This window comes from Mastigoproctus giganteus, chromosome 2 (assembly GCF_048544385.1).
Source record: "Mastigoproctus giganteus isolate SK-2022 chromosome 2, ASM4854438v1, whole genome shotgun sequence".
NCBI lineage: Eukaryota > Metazoa > Arthropoda > Arachnida > Uropygi > Thelyphonidae > Mastigoproctus > Mastigoproctus giganteus.
In genome coordinates this window covers 115,987,015-116,006,580 of record NC_143576.1, presented here as the reverse complement: position 1 = coordinate 116,006,580, position 19,566 = coordinate 115,987,015, and the positions used below count along the sequence as shown (strand labels likewise).

The following is a 19,566-nucleotide window of genomic DNA, read 5'->3' as shown; positions in this document are numbered from 1 at the left end:
CTCAATTTGAATCTATGCCCCTTCAAGTTTGTAATCTGAGCAAGAGGAATAATCCCATCAGCATTGAGCTTGCTCAACCTATTCAAGGCTTTATACACCTCAATCAGATCACCTCGCAGGTGCCTAGGCTCCAGGTGCTGCAATTTGCAGAACTTAGGCCTACCTTGGTAAGAGCACCCCTTTGTTCCCTCACCAATCTTGTTGCCCTTCTTTGCACTTGTTCTAACAACTCTACCACCCTGTAAGCAACAAAGCGGTTACTTTTAAATCACCACAGATTTTCCAACAATATTTCTTGTAGTTTAAGGCATTTAATGGTAGTGACATGCTATTATAGGTTTCTGTCATAGCCACTGAATGAGCCATTGGGACCGACAGTTTGTTATTACCATTGTGTAGCAAAACTGCTTTTAAACTGAGTTGCGAAGGATCGATAGATAATCTTCGTTCTTCATCCATTTACATCTTTGCAGACATCAAGAGAATCTTTCATTTGATAATAAAGGTTTCTAAACACAGAACTCCTTGTGGCTTTTGCCAGAAAATTCTGCTGTTGCAACCTAGATCCTAATAGCTTAGCCTGTTGCTTTTAAAGATTTAAATCCCCAACCAAATCATTAAATTCACTTTACTCAATTAAGCGTGGGGTTTGTCATTTTCAGGGTTGTAACTAGGATCGGCAGATGTTGAGGGGACAGATATGGGCTCTAGTGACTCTTACTCTTCTTCTGGAATAGTGATTTCTTCACAACTAGGTGGAGGAATAGGAAGAGGGAGTTCTGGTGTGTGTGGCACCAGTCTTATTGCAGATGGAAGTTTGGGGTATTTTGTTTTAACTCTATTTTCCTTGAAAACCCATTAGTATTTGTGAGGCAGAAATGACAATCTTTGAGGTAACTTGGTTCTTGCCAATTAATCAGAACAGCAAAAGGCATTTTAGAATTTTTCCCATTCAGTCAGATTTACATAGCACGTTATACAGCACATATCCAGTGCCCATCTTTTATCCTGATCATCCACGTGACAACCAAAATAAAAATAAGCTTGTTTCACCTTGTCTGTGATTTTGCTATTGTCCACAAACATAGCAAAAACTGTTTGGCGAATTAATGCACACATTTTCGCTCCATTTCACAAGTTTTCACAAGGCCAAAATGGAACTTTAAAACACCACAAATCGAAACTAACCCCAAAAATGTACATTTAAGAGCTAAATACAGCTTGTAAACAAGTCTTATTTCACAGAGGCGCTTGGCCGCCGGAAATATAGTAGGGTTCAAATGTGCTACCGTATAATAAGGATTATAGCAATATAACTCAGAGTGGCCACTACTCAGGGCCATAAAACTAAAAAGAGGTATTAGTATACTATTAAACAACATGGATATGTCTCTTTTGTTACAATAAATTCGAACTTTGAAATTGGGAGAGGTGCGGAGTGTGATGTTGGATGATATCGTTGAATTTGAAGCTATTGCATCTTTGCTATTACATCTATTACATTTTTTTAAAACTGTTTTTGAATTTTTCTAAAAATGTGACGTGATGGAAACTTGACTGTCATATTCGTAATCAGCACATTAAAATTAACAAGAAATGCTTACTTTCACCACTGTCAGCAAAACCTTGTTGACCAGTATAATCGATACCGGTCAGTCCCCTATACAGACTACAGGCAAATAATACACCAAAAGATACACTCCCAATGGCAGGATTCACGGAATAGACAGACTACGTGGCAATCTAGTCTGTGCAGGAATCGTAAGGAGGAAGTTGTTCTTGCCTAGACCTATATAGGACACAGTCATCTGACACATTCATATTTGCTGAGGGCTGATGGCCCTCCTATGTGTGAGCCCTGTGACACAATTTTATCAATTAGATACATTTTAATTGACTGTCCAGATTTTAGCAATACCCGTTTTACCGCTTTTATCCCTCTGATTGCACCTTATACACTCAGTCAGATTTTATCTAACAATGACAATGTGTCCACTCTTTTTAAATTTTTACACCAAATTAATTTATATAAATGTATATAAAATCCTGAATATATATATTTAATACATATACCGCTTTTTATCATTATAGGATTTGTGTAAGGTAACCTTTTTTTTTCAAAGGTTACCAGAATTTATTTATACCTTTTTTAAACTGCTATAATTACCTCCTAGCATATAATAGCCTTTGATGCTGATACACCATTAAAACCAAAACAAATAAACAAAACCTTCCCCTGTCTTAATTATTAGGGAATTCGATGGATGGATATAACACCCTATTGGGTAGTTATAATATTAAATGGGAAGGGCTGTATAATAGTCACCTTTCCCTTCTAAATGCGCCTGCTAATATCTTTTTCCACATGCCTACCTCAATGTTTTCTGTATTGATCTTTGTCGTCTCCCATTTTTTTTCACTACACTTACTTGGGAAGTGGAAGAGAATATATGCAGGAGTGAACACCTCTTATAATTACTTTTCTTGGTGGGGAATTGATCAGTCTTCCATTGTAATGAATTAGGGTTGATTTACTCAACTGTCTGTATCTGTACCATATCATTGCTGTCCCTGATGCTGCCATGATGTTAATAATATACAATGTATTTTCAATGAATACATTTATGCATATCCAATACAATGGCATACAGTGACCGATGATGTCCATGCTGTACTTTCAGATATTGTTACTAACAATATTTTTAAGTTTTCACTGTTTGTACACTGACACTTGCAGTACAGTCACTCGCTGGAAGCAGAATGTGTATTATGTCCAGCACAGTAGTCCTTCATTGAATTTGCATGTGTGCAGTTATTTCCTGAATTAGTTTAATTTTCTTTAGATTATATATGCAGCACTGGCTGAACTAGGGTTTCTATTCAGCTATTTAATTATTCAGTTAAATTACTGTTGGTATTAGTATTAGCAATGGCCACATGGTGCAAGGAAGCCTATGGCTTATGCTGCATCAGCCAAAAAAATAAAACAATAATAATAAAAAATATATAATAATAACAATAATAATTAATAAGAGAAAAGGAAATAGACAACCTATGCATTTCCCTCCTCCCATAAGTAATTATCCAGCTGACCTTTGAATTTCCCCAAACTGTCAGCCTCTATCACCCATGCAGGTAACTTATTCCAGTAATTAATTTATAACTCGCTGGCTAAAACAAAACTTCCTGCAATCCAGTCCAAACATCCTTCCCCGCAACTTGAAATTACAACCCCCAGCTCTAGAATCACTCATAACCATTAAAACTTCATCCTCATTCACTTTACTTATGCCTCTCAGAGCCTTAAATGCCTTAATCAAGTCTCCTCTAAGGTGCATAGTTTCCAAGCTCCACAACCCACATATTCGAAGTCTTTCCTCATATGGATGCCCTTTTGCCAATCTCACCAGGCGAGTTATCCCTCGTTGGACCTTTGCAAGAAGCACAATGTCTTTCTTTAGGTGTGGTCTCCATACTTGAACACAGCATTCCAAGTGTGGTTTAACAATAGCTTTATATGAGGGGGTATCAAGGGTATCAAAAAGTTCGTACCCTGACATAGATAAAACATCAGTAGGAAGATGCCGTTTTTAATATAAGTTGTCTACGTATTCAATAACTAACATCTGAAATTTCATTCCCGTAGGCAATCGTACACTAGAGTTGGAGCCCGGAATCTGAGGAAGGACGCTATGATTGACAAAGTGGAGTATCGAGCAGTGATCTAGTTCCTGCATTTGCAGGGCAAGAAAGCTCGGGAAATTGACAAAGAAATGAAAGCTGTGTATGGGCAGAATTGTCCATCCTATGACACTGTAAAAAAGTGGAAACGGGAGTTCCAGTGCAGTCGTACAAGTGTCTTTGATGAGCCAAGAGAAGGAATGCCATCAATATCCATTGACAGTGAGACGGTTGCAAAGGTCAAGCAGTTGGTTCTGAGTGACAAACGTGTGAAAATTAATTTCATTGCAAATGCAGTGGGAATTAGTTATGGGTCTGTCCGCACGATGGGATGCCTTTGCAGAAGCAATGTTCTCGCCAACTGTCGGATTTGTGTAATGCAGATGTTGAGAACTTTTTTTTGATCGGTTAGTGACAAATGACGAATTCTGGGTGTATTTTTTCAAGTTACATAGTTTTTTCCTTTACTCCAATAGTTTGATGGAAAACTTGTAGACTGGTTCATTCAAATGTAGAACTCTATGATTTATTGCATCTTAAATACCTAAATAGGAAGCAAGGAGAAAATTTGGCAACAAATATGAGAAGAAATGAAAAGAAAAATTGTACGTTATTTACTTGGTTGTAAGTAACAGAATTTTTCCTTTGCATTAAATTTGAATTTTCATATTAATGCACAAAAAAAGTTAAATGTTAAAATTGATGTATAATACATGACCATTAATGATGAGTTACATTGCATCACTGTGTTTTTGAGTGTCTGATTTATTAAAATTTTATGTGGTGCTTTGTTTCTTCTAAATAAAATGCACTTTAAAAACTGTCTGTACAAATATTTTTCACTTTGATAATGCAAATTTTGTCCTCTGTTTTTTTTTATTATTGATTTAAAGTCAGTATTTCTGTTAAATAAAACAGATATTACTACTTTTATATGTTAGAAAAGTGCAGCAGAGCTAATATGAAAAATAGTTTCATAAAAATAATTTTGAATGATGTTCATTTCGATGATCTGAATATATATACAAAAATACCAAATATTAAAGCTCTGTTTGGTATTTTAAAGGATTACGAGTCCCAAAAATCTGGTCAAGTTTTCTACAAAATACTATTCCACTATTATCCGAGACTAGATTTTTAGGGCTTGTATTTGATAAAAAGTTGAATTTTGTTCAACACAACCATCAACTATGTTTAATATGCACGAGAGGCTTGAACATTCTACCTACTTTCCCCCCTTCTCTCCTTCTTGGGGTGCAGACCAAATGCACCTTACTCAGCCATTTGTGTAATCTGGGCTAGATTATGGGACTTCAGCCAGACACTATTTCATTGCCTATATCTTATCCATGGTTAGGTGGTTTATATTGCTACTTATGCATTTTGTACATCTCTTGTCCAGAGTTCCTATGTAGAAGAAGTAAATTAGCCATCATTATCACTTCACTGGAAGCAGTTGTCTCTACAGTATGCTTTAAAACTGAAATCCCCATTAGACACATCTCATTTGGATGTTTGCAAGCAACGTAAGGAAATTCTTTATAATCAGACTGCCAAACTGTCCATTTGGTATTTGTAGCTCAGAGCTACTCAATCTACATATAAAGGTAGACTTTGTTGTCTCATTACCAAATGTATCCCCAATTCACAAAGGAGGTTCGAAGGGTGACATGAGTAATTACAGACCATTAGTTTAACTTCTGTTCCGGGTAAAATAGTGGAGTCACTGGTTAAAGATGCATTGCAGGATCATCTAGACAAGACTGCAGCAATAATTCAGACACAGCATGGATTTGTTAAGGGAAAGTCTTGTCTGACAAATTTGATAGGATATTATGATGTGGTTACAAAGGAACTGGATACAAAAAATAATTTTGATATCATCTATTTGGATTTCAGGAAAGCTTTTGACACTGTTGCGCATGAACGACTATTGTACAAATTGGAGCATAATGGTATTAAGGGTAATTGCTAGAATGGATAAAAGGATGGTTAAGTGGGAGAAGACAGAGGGTGGTAATCAATGGGTGCTGCTCTTCGTGGACTAATGTTATTAGTGGAGTCCCACAGGGTTCGGTGTTGGGTCCACTGTTGTTTTGTATATTTGTCAGTGATATTGATGAAGGTATATCGGGCTTAATGTTGAAGTTTGCAGATGATACAAAGGTTGGCAGGGTTGTTAATGACAGTAACAGCAGTGTGCTACTGCAACAGGATCTAGATAATTTGGGCAGATGGGCTAAGAAGTGGCAACTGAAGTTTAACCTTGACAAATGCAAAGTACTGCATATGGGTAGAAGTAACCCCAGAGAAACGTACCAACTGTGTGGTACTACACTTAAGGTGGTAGAAAATGAAAAAGACCTGGGAGTAATTGTGCAGGCAGATATGAAGTTTTCTGAGCAATGCAGACAGGCTGCCAGGGCAGGTCATGGGGTTTTGTCAATGATATATAGGAATTTTGCTAGCAGAGAAAAGGAGGTGATTATCCCTCTGTATAAGGCAATGGTCAGGCCACGCTTTGAGTACTGCGTACAGGCCTGGAGGCCTCATTTTAGTTTAGGAAGGATGTAGATTTACTTGAGCGTGTACAGAGAAGGGCAACAAAATTGGTGAGGGGAATGAAGGGATCCTCTTACCAAGAGAGGCTTAAGTTCTGCAAATTGCAGTGGCTGGAGACTAGGCACCTGCATGGTGATCTGATTGAGGTATATAAGGCCTTGAATGGGTTGAGCACGCTGAATTCTGATGGGATCCTTCCACTTGTTCAGATTACGAACCTAAGGGGGCATAAATTCAAATTAAGAAAAGACAGATGTAGAATAGATGTGCGGAAATTTGCCTTTAGCCAGCGGGTGGTTAATTGCTGGAACAAACTTCCATCTGTCATTGTGGAAGTTGATAGGTTGAATAAATTTGAGGAACTGGACAGGCATTTGGAGGGAATGGTGTGATTTTTTTTTTTTTTTTTTTTGGCTGATGCTGCATAAGCTCATACACATGCTTTCTTGCATCACATGCCACTACTACCAAGGCAACCCCCTCCACCCTGACATGCTTCTTTATTTTGAATGTGTTACTCAATCATCTGTCTATCTGCATCTATTTAGCACACCGAGCTAAACATTCTGGCTTTTTACCAGCTTACACAGATGTCTGGAAGTTAGAACTGTCTGTGGGATCTGCTGCTGTCTTTCCAGATATTATGGTATCCATCCAGATTTTCCCTTTATGTGAATGCAGCATATATACTGCAGAGTTATTTGCTGCAGAATAGTAATAGTCATATAGTGCAAGGAAGTCACAGGATTTTGCAGAACTATATGACTGTTACTAGATCACATACAAAATGAATCCTACCAAAAATGTATGATATAAGGTGTTGACAGTAAAGTTCCTAGACTGTTTCGGTCATGTTCAATGAGATGAGTTTGAAAATAAGTGGAAGTGATATGTTGTTTTTCAAACTTCCTCCTACAGATGGTGGTACAGAGACTGTTCAGTAGACTGACAGATTGCAAGTAACAACCAGTTTTGTTGGTAGTATTAATGTTCTGTGTCATAATTTTGCAATAGAGCGATGAATGAATATCAAATTTTGCTTTAAACTGGGAAAATCTGCAACAGAAACATATGAAATATTAAAAACTGTATATGATGATGAAATGTTAAGTCATATCAGTGCGTTTGAATGGTATAAACAGTTCAAAGATGTATGTGGGAATGTTTGCAATGACTCAAGAAGTGGGCATCTTTCAGCCTCTTGAAATGAGGACAGAGTTGCAGAAATTCAGAAAATTGTGACAAGCGATTGTCATTTGACTCTCAGAATGATGAGTTGGATGTGAATAATTAGATGATTCATCAAATTCTGCATGAATATATAGGAAAAAGGAGGGCCTGTGCAAAATTGCATCTTGAATATGCAAAGACTTCATCCGGACCTGTCAAGACAATCCTAATTTCCTTGATTGTATTTTCACTGGAAATGAGTGTTGAGTGTTTCAGTTCAATGCAGAGACCAAGTGTCAGAGCGTGCAGTGGACTTCAAAATCATCACCAAGGTCCAAGTTATGTTTATAGAGGTTCAGGATCAAGACTCTGCTGATCATGTTTTTCAACAAACAGGGTATGATTCACTAGGAATTTGTACCTTAAAAGGAGAGAGTCAGTGCAGTGTTTTATGTACAGGTGCTTCCAAGACTATTGAAGTGCATTTCCTGGGTGAGGCTGCAATTTTGAAAGAAAGGCGGCTGCTTCTTGTTACACTTCAATGACCCTTCCCATTCCACAGCTGAGACATTTCAGATGAAAATGGTATTATACAGATCAATCACCCACACCCTGCTCCTCCTGATCTAGCACCAGCAAACTTCTCTTTCCCAGGGTGAAAACTGCCCTCAGGATAGAGATTTCAGGATGTTGAGGACATAAAGAAAAACATAACCACTGAACTAAACATCATCTCTTTGGGCACCACCTTTATTGACTCTTTTCAGAAAGGACGATGTAATAGTGCATTCAAACAGGTGGTGATTACTTTGAATAAAAACCATTTTTCAGCTCCTTCACTTTGTGTTCTTTTTATTGCACTAGTCTGGGAATTTTATTGCCACACATCATATATACCAATTCTCTAATCTCTGATTCAGTTCTGTCTCAAGTATGGCAGAGGCAGTGTTATCTTTTGGATTGGATTCTGATTTTGATATTTGCTTATATACTGGATCCCCAGCCACATTGGGACCAGGGAAATGATTTGGCAGACAATGCAGCCAAATGAGCAGTGATCCTGAATTACCCTTGCCTGTTAAGCTCCTATACAGACTATTGACAATTAATACAAAAAAGAATTGTTTTCCCAGTGGCTACATTCATGGCATGGTCAGATTTCGAACACTTATGAGTTTAAACCTGTAATCCAACTATGACTATCAAGTCTGCACAGAAATTGTAAAGAGGAAGTTATTCTGTCATCTTTTCACAGGACATAGTCATCTTACACATTATTTTTCTGCTGAGCTAACAATTCTTCTATGTACAAGCAGTGTGGCGCTGTTTAAAAAATCAAACATGTTTCTATTTAATGTCTGAATTAATTTCTGCATGCCATTTATGTTTTAATGCTTTTAACCATCTGAATAGGATTAAAATGCACTGCAAAGTTTGCAATATTTTGTATGCAATTTCATGAATTGTCAGTTGACTCAATTCTTTCATTCAGTGTTTCAAGTGAATGAGACAGTAATAGAGATTTGAGCAGTTAGCCTTTTTTTAATGCATTGAAAATCTTGCAGCCAAGATACTTTAGTGTGAGGATTAATTTTATTTTCAGATATACACTGTCCTCTAACATTTGCTCCACACAGTAAATAAAAAAAAAAAATGTCTGGTTAGAGAAAAAAATTTAATATCAAGTATGACTCCCATGGGCTTTAATAATGTCAGTAGCCTTTAGTGGTTGCTTTTTACAAGATTTTGATAGGAGACTGGAATCGTATTCCTCTCCTCTTATGTAAGGCTACAGGAAGAGGAGAGATGCTCAGTTGGATTCAGATCTGGAAAAGAATAATATAGCAAACCTGCCACTTCCAGTGGCAGGTTTGCTACATTATTCTTTTCACAATTTTACCTCTAAGGGTGCTTACCCATACAGTGGGTCATTCGCTATCAAAGAGCTGAAAACAGCTCTCGCCCTTATGAACGTTAGTGCTGCCATTGGACCAGATGATATCCATTATGCAATGATTAAACACCTCCCGCCACAATCCATGGACCAGTTGCTCTTCCTATACAATAGAATCTTCCTTGATGAGCAGTTTGTTTTGTTTGTTTTTTGGTTTTTAGGAGCATTAGCAACTAAGGCCATATTGCTCCGGGATATGCGGTGGTTATTCCCTGACTTTTCCGCATCCTCCGTATTTGGTGGTGACGGGGTTGAACCCCGGTCTAATCAAGAAGCGTGTGCTACGCACTGCTGCTCCTTCCCACCTGGCTACGGAGGCGGCTCTGATGAGCAGTTGCCAGACAACTGGTGCAAGGCAACTATCCTTGCTTTTGCAGGACTAGTTGCCTTGCACCAGTTGTTCAGCAGATGATGAGTGTACTGGAAGACCTTCAACTGATTATATGCCTGAAAGAATTGGAACAGCTGGGCAACTTGTACACCAAAAAATAGTTCTGATGTATGAGTTGGCCAGAAATGTTTCACATGGAAGCTGTCATGAAATTTTAAGTGATGATTTGAGCATACGTCTGGTTATTGAGCTTGTCATGCTTTTGATGCTTACTGGCAGTCAGTGCAATAAGTGAATGACAATTTACAGAAATCTCATATCATCTGATAGCGATCCTTTGTTCCTGTAGTTTATAATTGCTAAGTAAATGGTGTTTTCTGTACGATGCATATAAAGTGCAGATCATTGACATAGAAATCAGTTCATTTGCTGCAATAAAAAATTTTCATATTAATGAATTGATAGACATTACGCTATTATATCATGTGGTAGATTAAGTAATTTATTAATGAAATGACACAATTTAAAGAAATTGAACCACCTCAATGCCAAACACTTAAACTATTTATGGCTACGTTTCCATCTTCTGGCCTCTTAATGTGATCCTGAGGTCTTAGTTCAGTTAGTGAAGACTTTCCCTAAAATTTCAGCAAGCCAGTCCAAATAAAGTTACCTTAGAAAGTTTTTTTTTTTACCATTATTGTATTGCTACTTCATTTCTTGAGAGGCCACTGTGACTAAGAAAAGATATATACACAGGTGTTTTGCTGGCTCTGGGAGGCAGTTTTGACAGCCTTCAGAATGGTATACATTGATAGATTGGAAGTTGTTGCATGATAATATGCCCACGCACTGCTCATTTCTCATGCAACAAGAGTTTGTCAAAATTAATACTCATGTTGCTACATCCCCTTTACTCTTCTGGCCTCCCACCATGAGATTTTTCTTTTACCAAAAATGAAACACATTTATGAGGTTTTCACTTCTGCAGTGAACAAGAGGTTATTGATACAACTCAAGTTGCTCTCCATGCTATCCAACCAGAACTGCTGTTAGCAGTTATACCAACAGAAACCAAAGCTTTTTGACTTTACGGCATATATTGTGTATAGATTTTCTGATAAACAGCATTATTTTGAGTTGAATGACATCTCCTTGGAAGTTTATACCTCAAAACATCAGAAATTGAGGTGTTTCTGTGGAAAGAAGGCATCTGCAAACACTATCTTGGACAGTTCACTATGATTTTTATTGAATAAAGTATTTGTGTAGTGCAGTTGATTTATTATAATTAGTAGCATGTTAAAAATTTGTAATATAATTTTTAAAATTTTTTTTAAGTTTTGCTAGAGAATTATTTTGTTGAAAAGATTTATTTTTTCACTATTACTTTTTTTTAAAATTCTCTGCCATATTAGCACACAGATTACATTAGATGTTTCTAGTTCATTGATTGTTTATCACTAATTGATTTATTTTAATGTTAGTACTATGGACGTAAGGAAGCAAGATTATACAGGTATCAGCCCAAAAAAAAAAAAAAATGAGTTGATTTATCATTTGCCTATCCCATCTAATACTATGTGTAATTATTCCACAACACCAGATAATGGTTTTCTTCAACGATAAATTACTCTGGCTGAAAGCAAATTGTGATGCATCTATCCTGTGCAGCCATTCTTTTCAATTTCAGCTTATGTTCTCTTATGCCCATTGTCTGAGAAATAGAATACTGTCATCATTGTTTATTTAATCCATTTAAAGCATTAAACATTTAAAAAAGAGGTCCCTGTTTCTATGTGCTGCATTTTACAGAACCAATGTCTTTTGTGTACCCCTTTGTGTTCTTCTTCTTTGTGTATCCCTTTTGTTCTGTTTGTGTTCCCCTTTGTGTTCTCTCAACTAGTCTGGTTGCTGTTCTCTGCATCTGTTCCAAGAGATCTATCTCATTCTTGAAAAGAGGCTTCCAGACCTGTATGCAATACTCAAGATGTGGCATAACCATTTCTTGTATAATGGGATAATCACTTCTTTGTCCCTGCTGACAAATTCCTGTATATCATATACAGAACCCTATGGGTTGTTCTGACAGCCTGTCTGTGCTGCTCAGAGATATAATTTATCTTAGCAGTGAGTGAATGATTACATGTGTTCATATTTGAAAAATCAATTTTAAGTACCCTATTTTCTGGATGATAAGATGCACAAAAAGTTTGGGAAAGAATATTTTATTATATATATATTTTAAACTTGTAGAATGGCAGATCATCGTCACTACTGTTACATTTACCCTTACTGCTAATGTTATGGTCCAACTTTCTACTTCAAAAAGTTTATCATCTTTGCTGCCATCGAGGGCATCACTGGTTGATATTTCTTGAAAGAGACTTGGCAATTCCCTCACATTTCGATAGCTCCCACAAATTTTTCGTTAATTTGCACATATGAAGCAAACAAGGTGAATGTTGGTCACTCTATTTGTCTGGTTGGTGTCAAATTGCAATTTGGTACCTCCATCTGTTTGGCACTTTTGACACTATTCCCAAAGAAAGACTGCTGTACAAATTAGAGCAGTTTAGCACTAGGGGCAAGTTTTGGCTATGGATAAATGAATGGTTAAGTGACCGAAATAAAAGGGTGGTTATTAATGGGCACTGCTCTTCTTGTACTGATGTTATTAATGGCATCCCTCAGGGTTCTCTTTTGGGTCCCTTACTGTTTGCAATATTTATTAATGATATTGATGAAGGCATATAAAGCTTGTTTTCTAAGTTTGCTAATGATACAAAGGTTGGAATAGTAGGAAGTGGTTAATGACAGGAATTAATTCATGCTACTGCAGCAAGCCCAAGAGAAATTAGGTAAATGGGCTGAGAAGTGGCAATTGAGGTTTAGCATTGGTAAATGCAAGTACTGCATATGGGCAGCAGTAATCCCAGAATAGCATACCAGTTAGGTGGTACCACCTCAAGATGGTGGAGAACAAAAATGATAATTTAGGGGGTAATTGTACAGTATGTCATGAAGTTTTCTTAGCAGTGCAGACAAGGCTGCTAGGACAGCTCATGGAGTTTTTTCAATGACATGGAAATGATTATCCCATTTAAATAGAATGTACTCCCCTGATATATGTAATACAGTAGATCCGGTTATTTGGGACACTTCGGGACTAGTGCATTTTGGCCCAATTAAGTGGCTGCCTCAATTATGCGAAGTTTCACATAAATAGTTAAAAATACAGTGGACCCCCTCTTTATGATTGATTCTCTGTACAATCAAATCAAGTTACAGTGGAATCGCCATAGCAAAGTACTGTTCACTATACGATATGTAGTAAGTGTCGGTTATTGTGATCATGTCTGTAAATTGAATTTTAATTCTATTAAACAGCAATTCTAATTAGTGAAAATAGGAGGAATATTATCCACAGGCTATAAAAGTAAAGATATATTAAGTATAAATTTACACTTTATTACCTTACCAATTGAAAAATTAAATAATACATGAAAATCGGAAGAATATTTACCACAGGTTAGCAAAATAAAAATAAATTTATGCTTATATGCATAGCTTAATTAATACGTACTGTACTATGTACATACTAACTACAGTAGTTGATATTTCTGTTCACTGACATTTGGAGGAGTGTAAGTGTAAAGTATATTTTGTGTCAAACAGCACCAGAGGTTTCTCCCATCTTTGCATTGCTTTCATTGTAGGTGTGCCAGTTTGCTGGAAAGGCCAGAGATTTGAAAGTGTATAGACATTGTCTACGTGTAGTGTTATGTACCATTGTTCTTCTGGCCATTTATCTGCTGAGGCCCAACGTTGCCTGCACTTAGTCCTGTGGAGGGAGGCAGACCAGGTATCCAGTAGTTTGATATTTATACCTTGGCAGGTCCTGCAACCTAATTTCCATGAGATTTCGGTGGCTTAGACCTAAAATAAAATCTACTTGTTCCAGCAGCTCCACATCCTTCCTAAAATGAGGCCTGACTATTGCCTTATACAATGGGATAATCACCTCTTTATTCCTGCTAACAAAACCCAATGAGCTGCCCTGACAGCCTGTCTACATTGCTGAGAGAATTTCATATCTGACTGCACAATAACCTCTCTCTTCTCCCCCCCCCCCCCCACATTTCCCACAACCCTGAGTGTAGTACCCTGGAGTTACTGCTACCTGTGGCCTTGTCTAAATGATCCTGCATGTGCAGTACTTTACATTTATCAATGTTAAACTTCAATTGCCATTTCTCAGCCCATCTGCCTAACTTTTCCAAATCCTTTGGCAATAGCATCCTGTCATTAACCATCTTTCCAATCTCTGTCTTATCTGCAAACTTGGACGTTAAGCCTGATATGCCTCGATCAATATCACTGATAAATATAGAAAACAACAACCCAACATCAAACTCTGGGGGACTCCACTAATAGCATTAGTCCATGAAGAGCAATCTCCATTGATTAACACTGTCTTCTCCCACTCAACCATCCCTTTTTCCTAGCAGAAACTTGTCTTTAATGCACACTGCTCTAATTTGTACAGCATTCTTTTATATGCAACAGTATCAAAAGCTTTCCTGAAATCCGAATATATGATATCAGAATTATTTTTTGCATTAAACTCCTTAATGAGCACATCATAATAACCAATCAATTTGGCCAAACAAGATTTTGCCTTAACAGATCTCTGCTGTGTTTGAAGTATAATTGTGGCCTTGTCTACATTATCTTGCATTACTTTTTTCAGTGATTCTGTTATTTTCCCTGGAACAGAAGTTAAACTAACAGGTCTGTAATTACTCATGTCCCTTTGATCCCCCTTTGTGAATTGATTCAGCATTCAGGGGAGGTCCCAGCAGACCTCCCCTGATCCCAAAGATGCCCTCATAATTATGGCTGATTGTTTTATTCAAATCACCTACTTCCACAGCAACAAATGTAAACCTGTCCCAACAGTCAACCTTTTGCTGGCTAAAGGCAAACTTTTACATATCTATCCTAGAACCATCCTTCCTCAACTTGAATTTATGCCCCCTCTTTTATGCAGTCTCAGAAAGAGGAAGAATGTCATCAACATTTAGCTTACTCAATCCATTCAAGGAAACACCTCAGTCAGATCTCCCTGCAGGTGCCTTGTCTCCAGCCACTTCAATTTGCAGAATTGAAGCCTTTCTTGACAAGTGCACCTGTTTGGTTCCTTTCTGTTTTTAGAAAATAATGATGCAAAATGTGCCAAATTTTTTAATTTGGGAGTTTTTACAAAGTCTTACAGTTAATTTTTTTTGTTTAGATCTGAGAACAAAAATTAATTCTATCATTTTGGCTGCTCATCCTGCACTCCCACTTCTTTGTGCAGCATGTTTAATAGTCACCTTTTCCTTTATTTGATATTTAATTGCACATACATAATAGTATAGTAAATTTGACAAAACTAATTAATGAAACTAATTTAATAGATATTATTTAATTATTATTCTGAACATTCCCACAGTAAAAGCATTTTATCATCATATTTCTTATTGCGATTTCTTTTCAAGCTGTGCATCTAGCTTAACTCTCACCAGTGCACAATTTGCCAATGGGCCAAATATGATTTTTTATTTCTATTTCTTTTTAACTTCCAGAATGCTTTTCCAGTAGGAAAAAAGCCCTGGATTGGGAGGTTGTTTAACATTTTACATCAGGGCAAGGTTTTGCCAGAGTGACTTAGAGAGGCTACATGGGTGGTGGGAGAAATAGCAGTTATTTTAATTCTGCCAGATATAAGTTTCTAAGTTTGAGAAACAATAACCAGAAGTAACTTACCCACTAAGTGGGATAGAGCTGAAGGGTGTAAATGTGGAAAGAGACTTGGGTGTTACTATACAGTCGAACATAAAGGAGCAGTGTAAGCAGGGAGACAGGAAAGAATGGCTTATCTGTGATTTTCTGTATCTTTGCATTTAGAGATGAGGAGTATAACCAATAGTTATATAAGTTATAGTTTTTATTATTCAAGTCAATTGTGCGGTTGCATTTGGAATATTGTGTTCAGATTTTGACACTGCATTTAAAGGACATTGAATTTCTTGAAAGGGTCCAAAGATAGATGACTTATCGTGTAAATGTAGCAAAGGTGGTGTCCATATGAGGAAAGACTACAAAGGGGTGAATTACAGAGCATGCAAATAAGGCATCTTGGGAGGGGGGAACGAATTGGATGATGATGGAATTGATCTGCTGGAATGGAGCATAAAAAACTGGATATAAACCATTAAGAAAAACTACTTGAGCAGACCAAGAAATTTGGTCATTATGTCTTTCATCACTGGAATAAACTGCTTTTCTGAGTGGTTGAAGTTGGCAGTCTGTGAATTTAGGGGACAAATGGATTGGTATCCTCTGATGATAGGAACAGGGCAGTCTTAGTGTTTGTAGACTCTTCATTCTGAGGCCTCATTACATATTAAAATGCCCCTGCATTAAATTAATTTTTTGTTTTTAAGTAATTTGGAAGTGTTCCTAGAAATATGGTATTGAAGTTATTTACATGATTATTTCAGCATTGATTTACTTGCAGTACAAACTTCGATTTTAATGATTTTTGCTAATAGAAAAAGCAAAGAAAGCTTAATGGATTAAGCTGAAGAAAGAATTTATCTTAGAAATCTGTATTTAAAAATTAGTTTGTAGAATTTATTGTTGGAATAAAATTGTTCATTCCATTTGAATTTTTTGTTTCGGTCCCGTATATTTTTGTGGGCTCTAGCCAAAAGCTTAGTTTCTTTGCATCTTTTGGCCCTTACTATTGATCTGGAACTGGTAATTAACACTTCAGCATCACTTTCTTTGACCTGTGTACTAGGTCAAAAAACCAGAATGAACAAAGCTTAAGTCAGTCATTTTGGCAAATTCAAAAAGCACTAGAGTAATGTCACTCATATACATATGATGTATATGTTTATAGAAGTTCATGTTGTGTAGGCTGAAAAACCTGGAATAACTTGTTGGGAAGGAGGAGCTTCAATCAAAGAGGATTTTAGAATTTCCTCCAGTCGCTGACAGGAATCAGACTTTTTCAAACAAGTGTCAGATGTCTATATATTATGCTAGTCTGCCATGGAGTAGTCACTGGGGTGACAAAAATTATCAAATTATTATTTTAGCAGCACTGGAGTTTGTTCATATGTATTTGTGTGTTTTGTCTGTAGAAATGTTTGTTTATGTGCTGATTTACATGTTTTTCAGGCTGTATAACCTGGAATAGCTTACAGGAAAACTATACTCTTTTCACATGAGATTTACTAACTACAGTTTTGATTGAAGAGGACTTCAGAAAATTCTTCAAGTTGTTGATGGGAATCAAACACTAGTCTCTCCAAATCAATGGTAGACGGATGTATCATGCCGACTAAGCTATCGTGGACTAGTCATTACAAAGATTGAGAATTCATATTATAACTTTTAATGTTAATGTTAATATTTTGTGTGATATAATACAGACTTAGTAAATACAGATTTCGTATATACAGATTTTGGCTATATTGAACAAATAGTGAAAAGAAAATTATTATTATTATTTTTTAAACACAAAATGGAAAAAAAATTGGTAGCAAATGTTATTCTGTTTCCTTCCTCCCTTAGGTATCCATCCAGCAGGTCTTTGAATTTTTCCAAGCTCTGTCAGTCACGAGACACCTTATTCCAGTGATTAATAACTCACTGTCCAAAGGAAATTTCCTGTAGTGTACTATATAATTCATCCTCCTTAGTTTGAATATATGCCTTTTGGTTATAGTGTTACTTAATAATGTGAAATTTTCATTTATTTATTGGCCCCCCCTTTAATTCTTAATAAAATTCTTTCACCATCAGACATTGCCCATCTTTGGACATCTTTCAAAAAAACAATTTTTTTCCCCCTTCTTCCTTTACATGTTGTCTTCTACACCTGGACATAGCATTCCAAGTGTTGTCTCACAGTTGCCCTCTACAAGCAATTTTTTTGATAAATCTCTGACAGGTCAACATAGGCCAGGGGTCGGCAACCTGTGGCTCTTTGAGCATTTAACTGCAGCTCTTTAACTTTTAGCCCACCTGAAGCAATGTTTGAAATGGAGTTAAACGACTTAAAAATTAAGGACATGCAGATTTAGCCTTAAAACTGAAATAGAGGATTTGGAGGGGCAAAAGGCTGCCTTTGCAATTCTGCATAAATGGATGCTGATAGATGAGTTGAAAAAGCAAGATCAAATTGTGTTCGATGCATGGTGTAGCTTACTGGACACGTATATAAATTTGAAAATATTTGCATTTGGACTTCTCTCGGTTTTTGGTTCAAAGAATTTCTGTGGGCAAATATTTTTGAACCTGAACTATATTAAAAATATATCAAGAAACCGTCTGAACAATGCGAGTCTCTCAGCATGCTTAAAGATCAAAATTACGGCATACTTATCTGATGTTGAGAGACTCGCCCCAAGAAGTTCAGCAGCAAAAGTCATATTAATTAGAAATATTATTAATAAATAATATTTCAAAAAAAAATATATTTTAATAAAACACCTTCCCACTCTGTTCCATTTCTTAAAAAACTCCCCCCCCCCCAGCTTGAGCTGAAGTGCAGCTCTTCGGATTCTCTCTCTCTCTCTCTCTCTCTCTCTCTCTCTCTCTCTTTTTTTTTTTTTTAATTAGATCAAAAATGGCACTTCGCTCAAAAAGGTTGCTGACCTCTGTCATAGGCCTTCCTTGCTGTCTGTTTGTACTGCAGAGAACTTCTTGTCTACCTATATTGTACCCCAAAATCTTTCTTCCTGAGCCATACTTAATTTAGCCCCTCCAAGATTTATAAGCTACTTTTGGGTTATTTCCCAAGTGTAAAACCTTGTATTCTACGCCATTAAAACATAGTTTACACTTGCCTGGCTGTTCCCAATGCTATCCAAGTTATCTGAAAAAGGACTACTTGATGTTGATCTTTTTAAACAGAACTTTTAGATTTTGACATCACACTCTGTAATGTCATTAAAGGAGCAAAATGTCATTTTCAGTAACTGATTTATCATAATTCTCAAAAAGAGTAAGATTATTTATGGTATGTATCATTGTCATGCATTTATTTTTACTATTTTTTTCAAAAAATCATCTTGGGAAAAACAGACTTTCTGTTAAAATTATATTTTTGAAATTACTTATCAGTGCCAATCAAACAAGAATTATGATATAATCAATCTTTATTCTCTATTTTTATCTTGGCCTATTTCTTTTAGGTGCAGTACAGTGGTGGCTCATGCACAGATCCAAATCTCAGTTATTACATTGCCTTTTCTTCTGTGTTCTACATAATATGTGCAGTTTCTTTTATACAATTGGTAAGCATGTAGATGGTTAAATTGCCATTTTGTGATAATTTAATATATTTAAATTTTCAATTTTGATTTAGATGCATGATACATTTATAACTTTTTTTCTTTTATAATGAGAAATTTGAGTTTACTTAAAGTTTTATTACTGAAAGTGTATAAAGACTTAATTTGTTATTGTGTATATTATGAATTTTGCTTTTAATATATTAGCAAATTCAGTTCCTGTTTCAAATATTCAATTTCTGTTTCAAAACAGTTTTTGAAACAGAAATTTTATTTATTTATATTTTTTTAATAACTAAAAATAATACAGGCATACATTAAGTTCTTTGCACAGCAAGAAGGGCCAATGGTGTACTGTCAGAGACTCTCCCCCCCTCCTCTTGAATTTTCATCACTGGATTGGGAGATATGGTTGCTTTTATTTGTCCACAAAGTCTGTCACCTCTGACCCTTTCACCACTTACCACTTTGATATTTTGAAATAATTCCTGAATTGCTTATTGTTAATGAAACTG

The 19,566-nt window shown here is 36.3% G+C and overlaps 1 protein-coding gene across 3 annotated transcripts in view; it reads left to right on the top strand.

The window, feature by feature from the left end:
* LOC150089511 (uncharacterized) overlaps positions 1-19,566 on the top strand; it is a 258,840-nt gene that overhangs the window by 93,993 nt on the left and 145,281 nt on the right. For all 3 annotated transcript variants that reach the window (XM_090389530.1, XM_090389531.1, XM_090389529.1), the window contains exon 3: positions 18,953-19,054. In XM_090389530.1, coding sequence (XP_090245656.1) covers positions 18,953-19,054 — 102 coding nt within the window. The remainder of the gene's footprint in view (positions 1-18,952; positions 19,055-19,566) is intronic.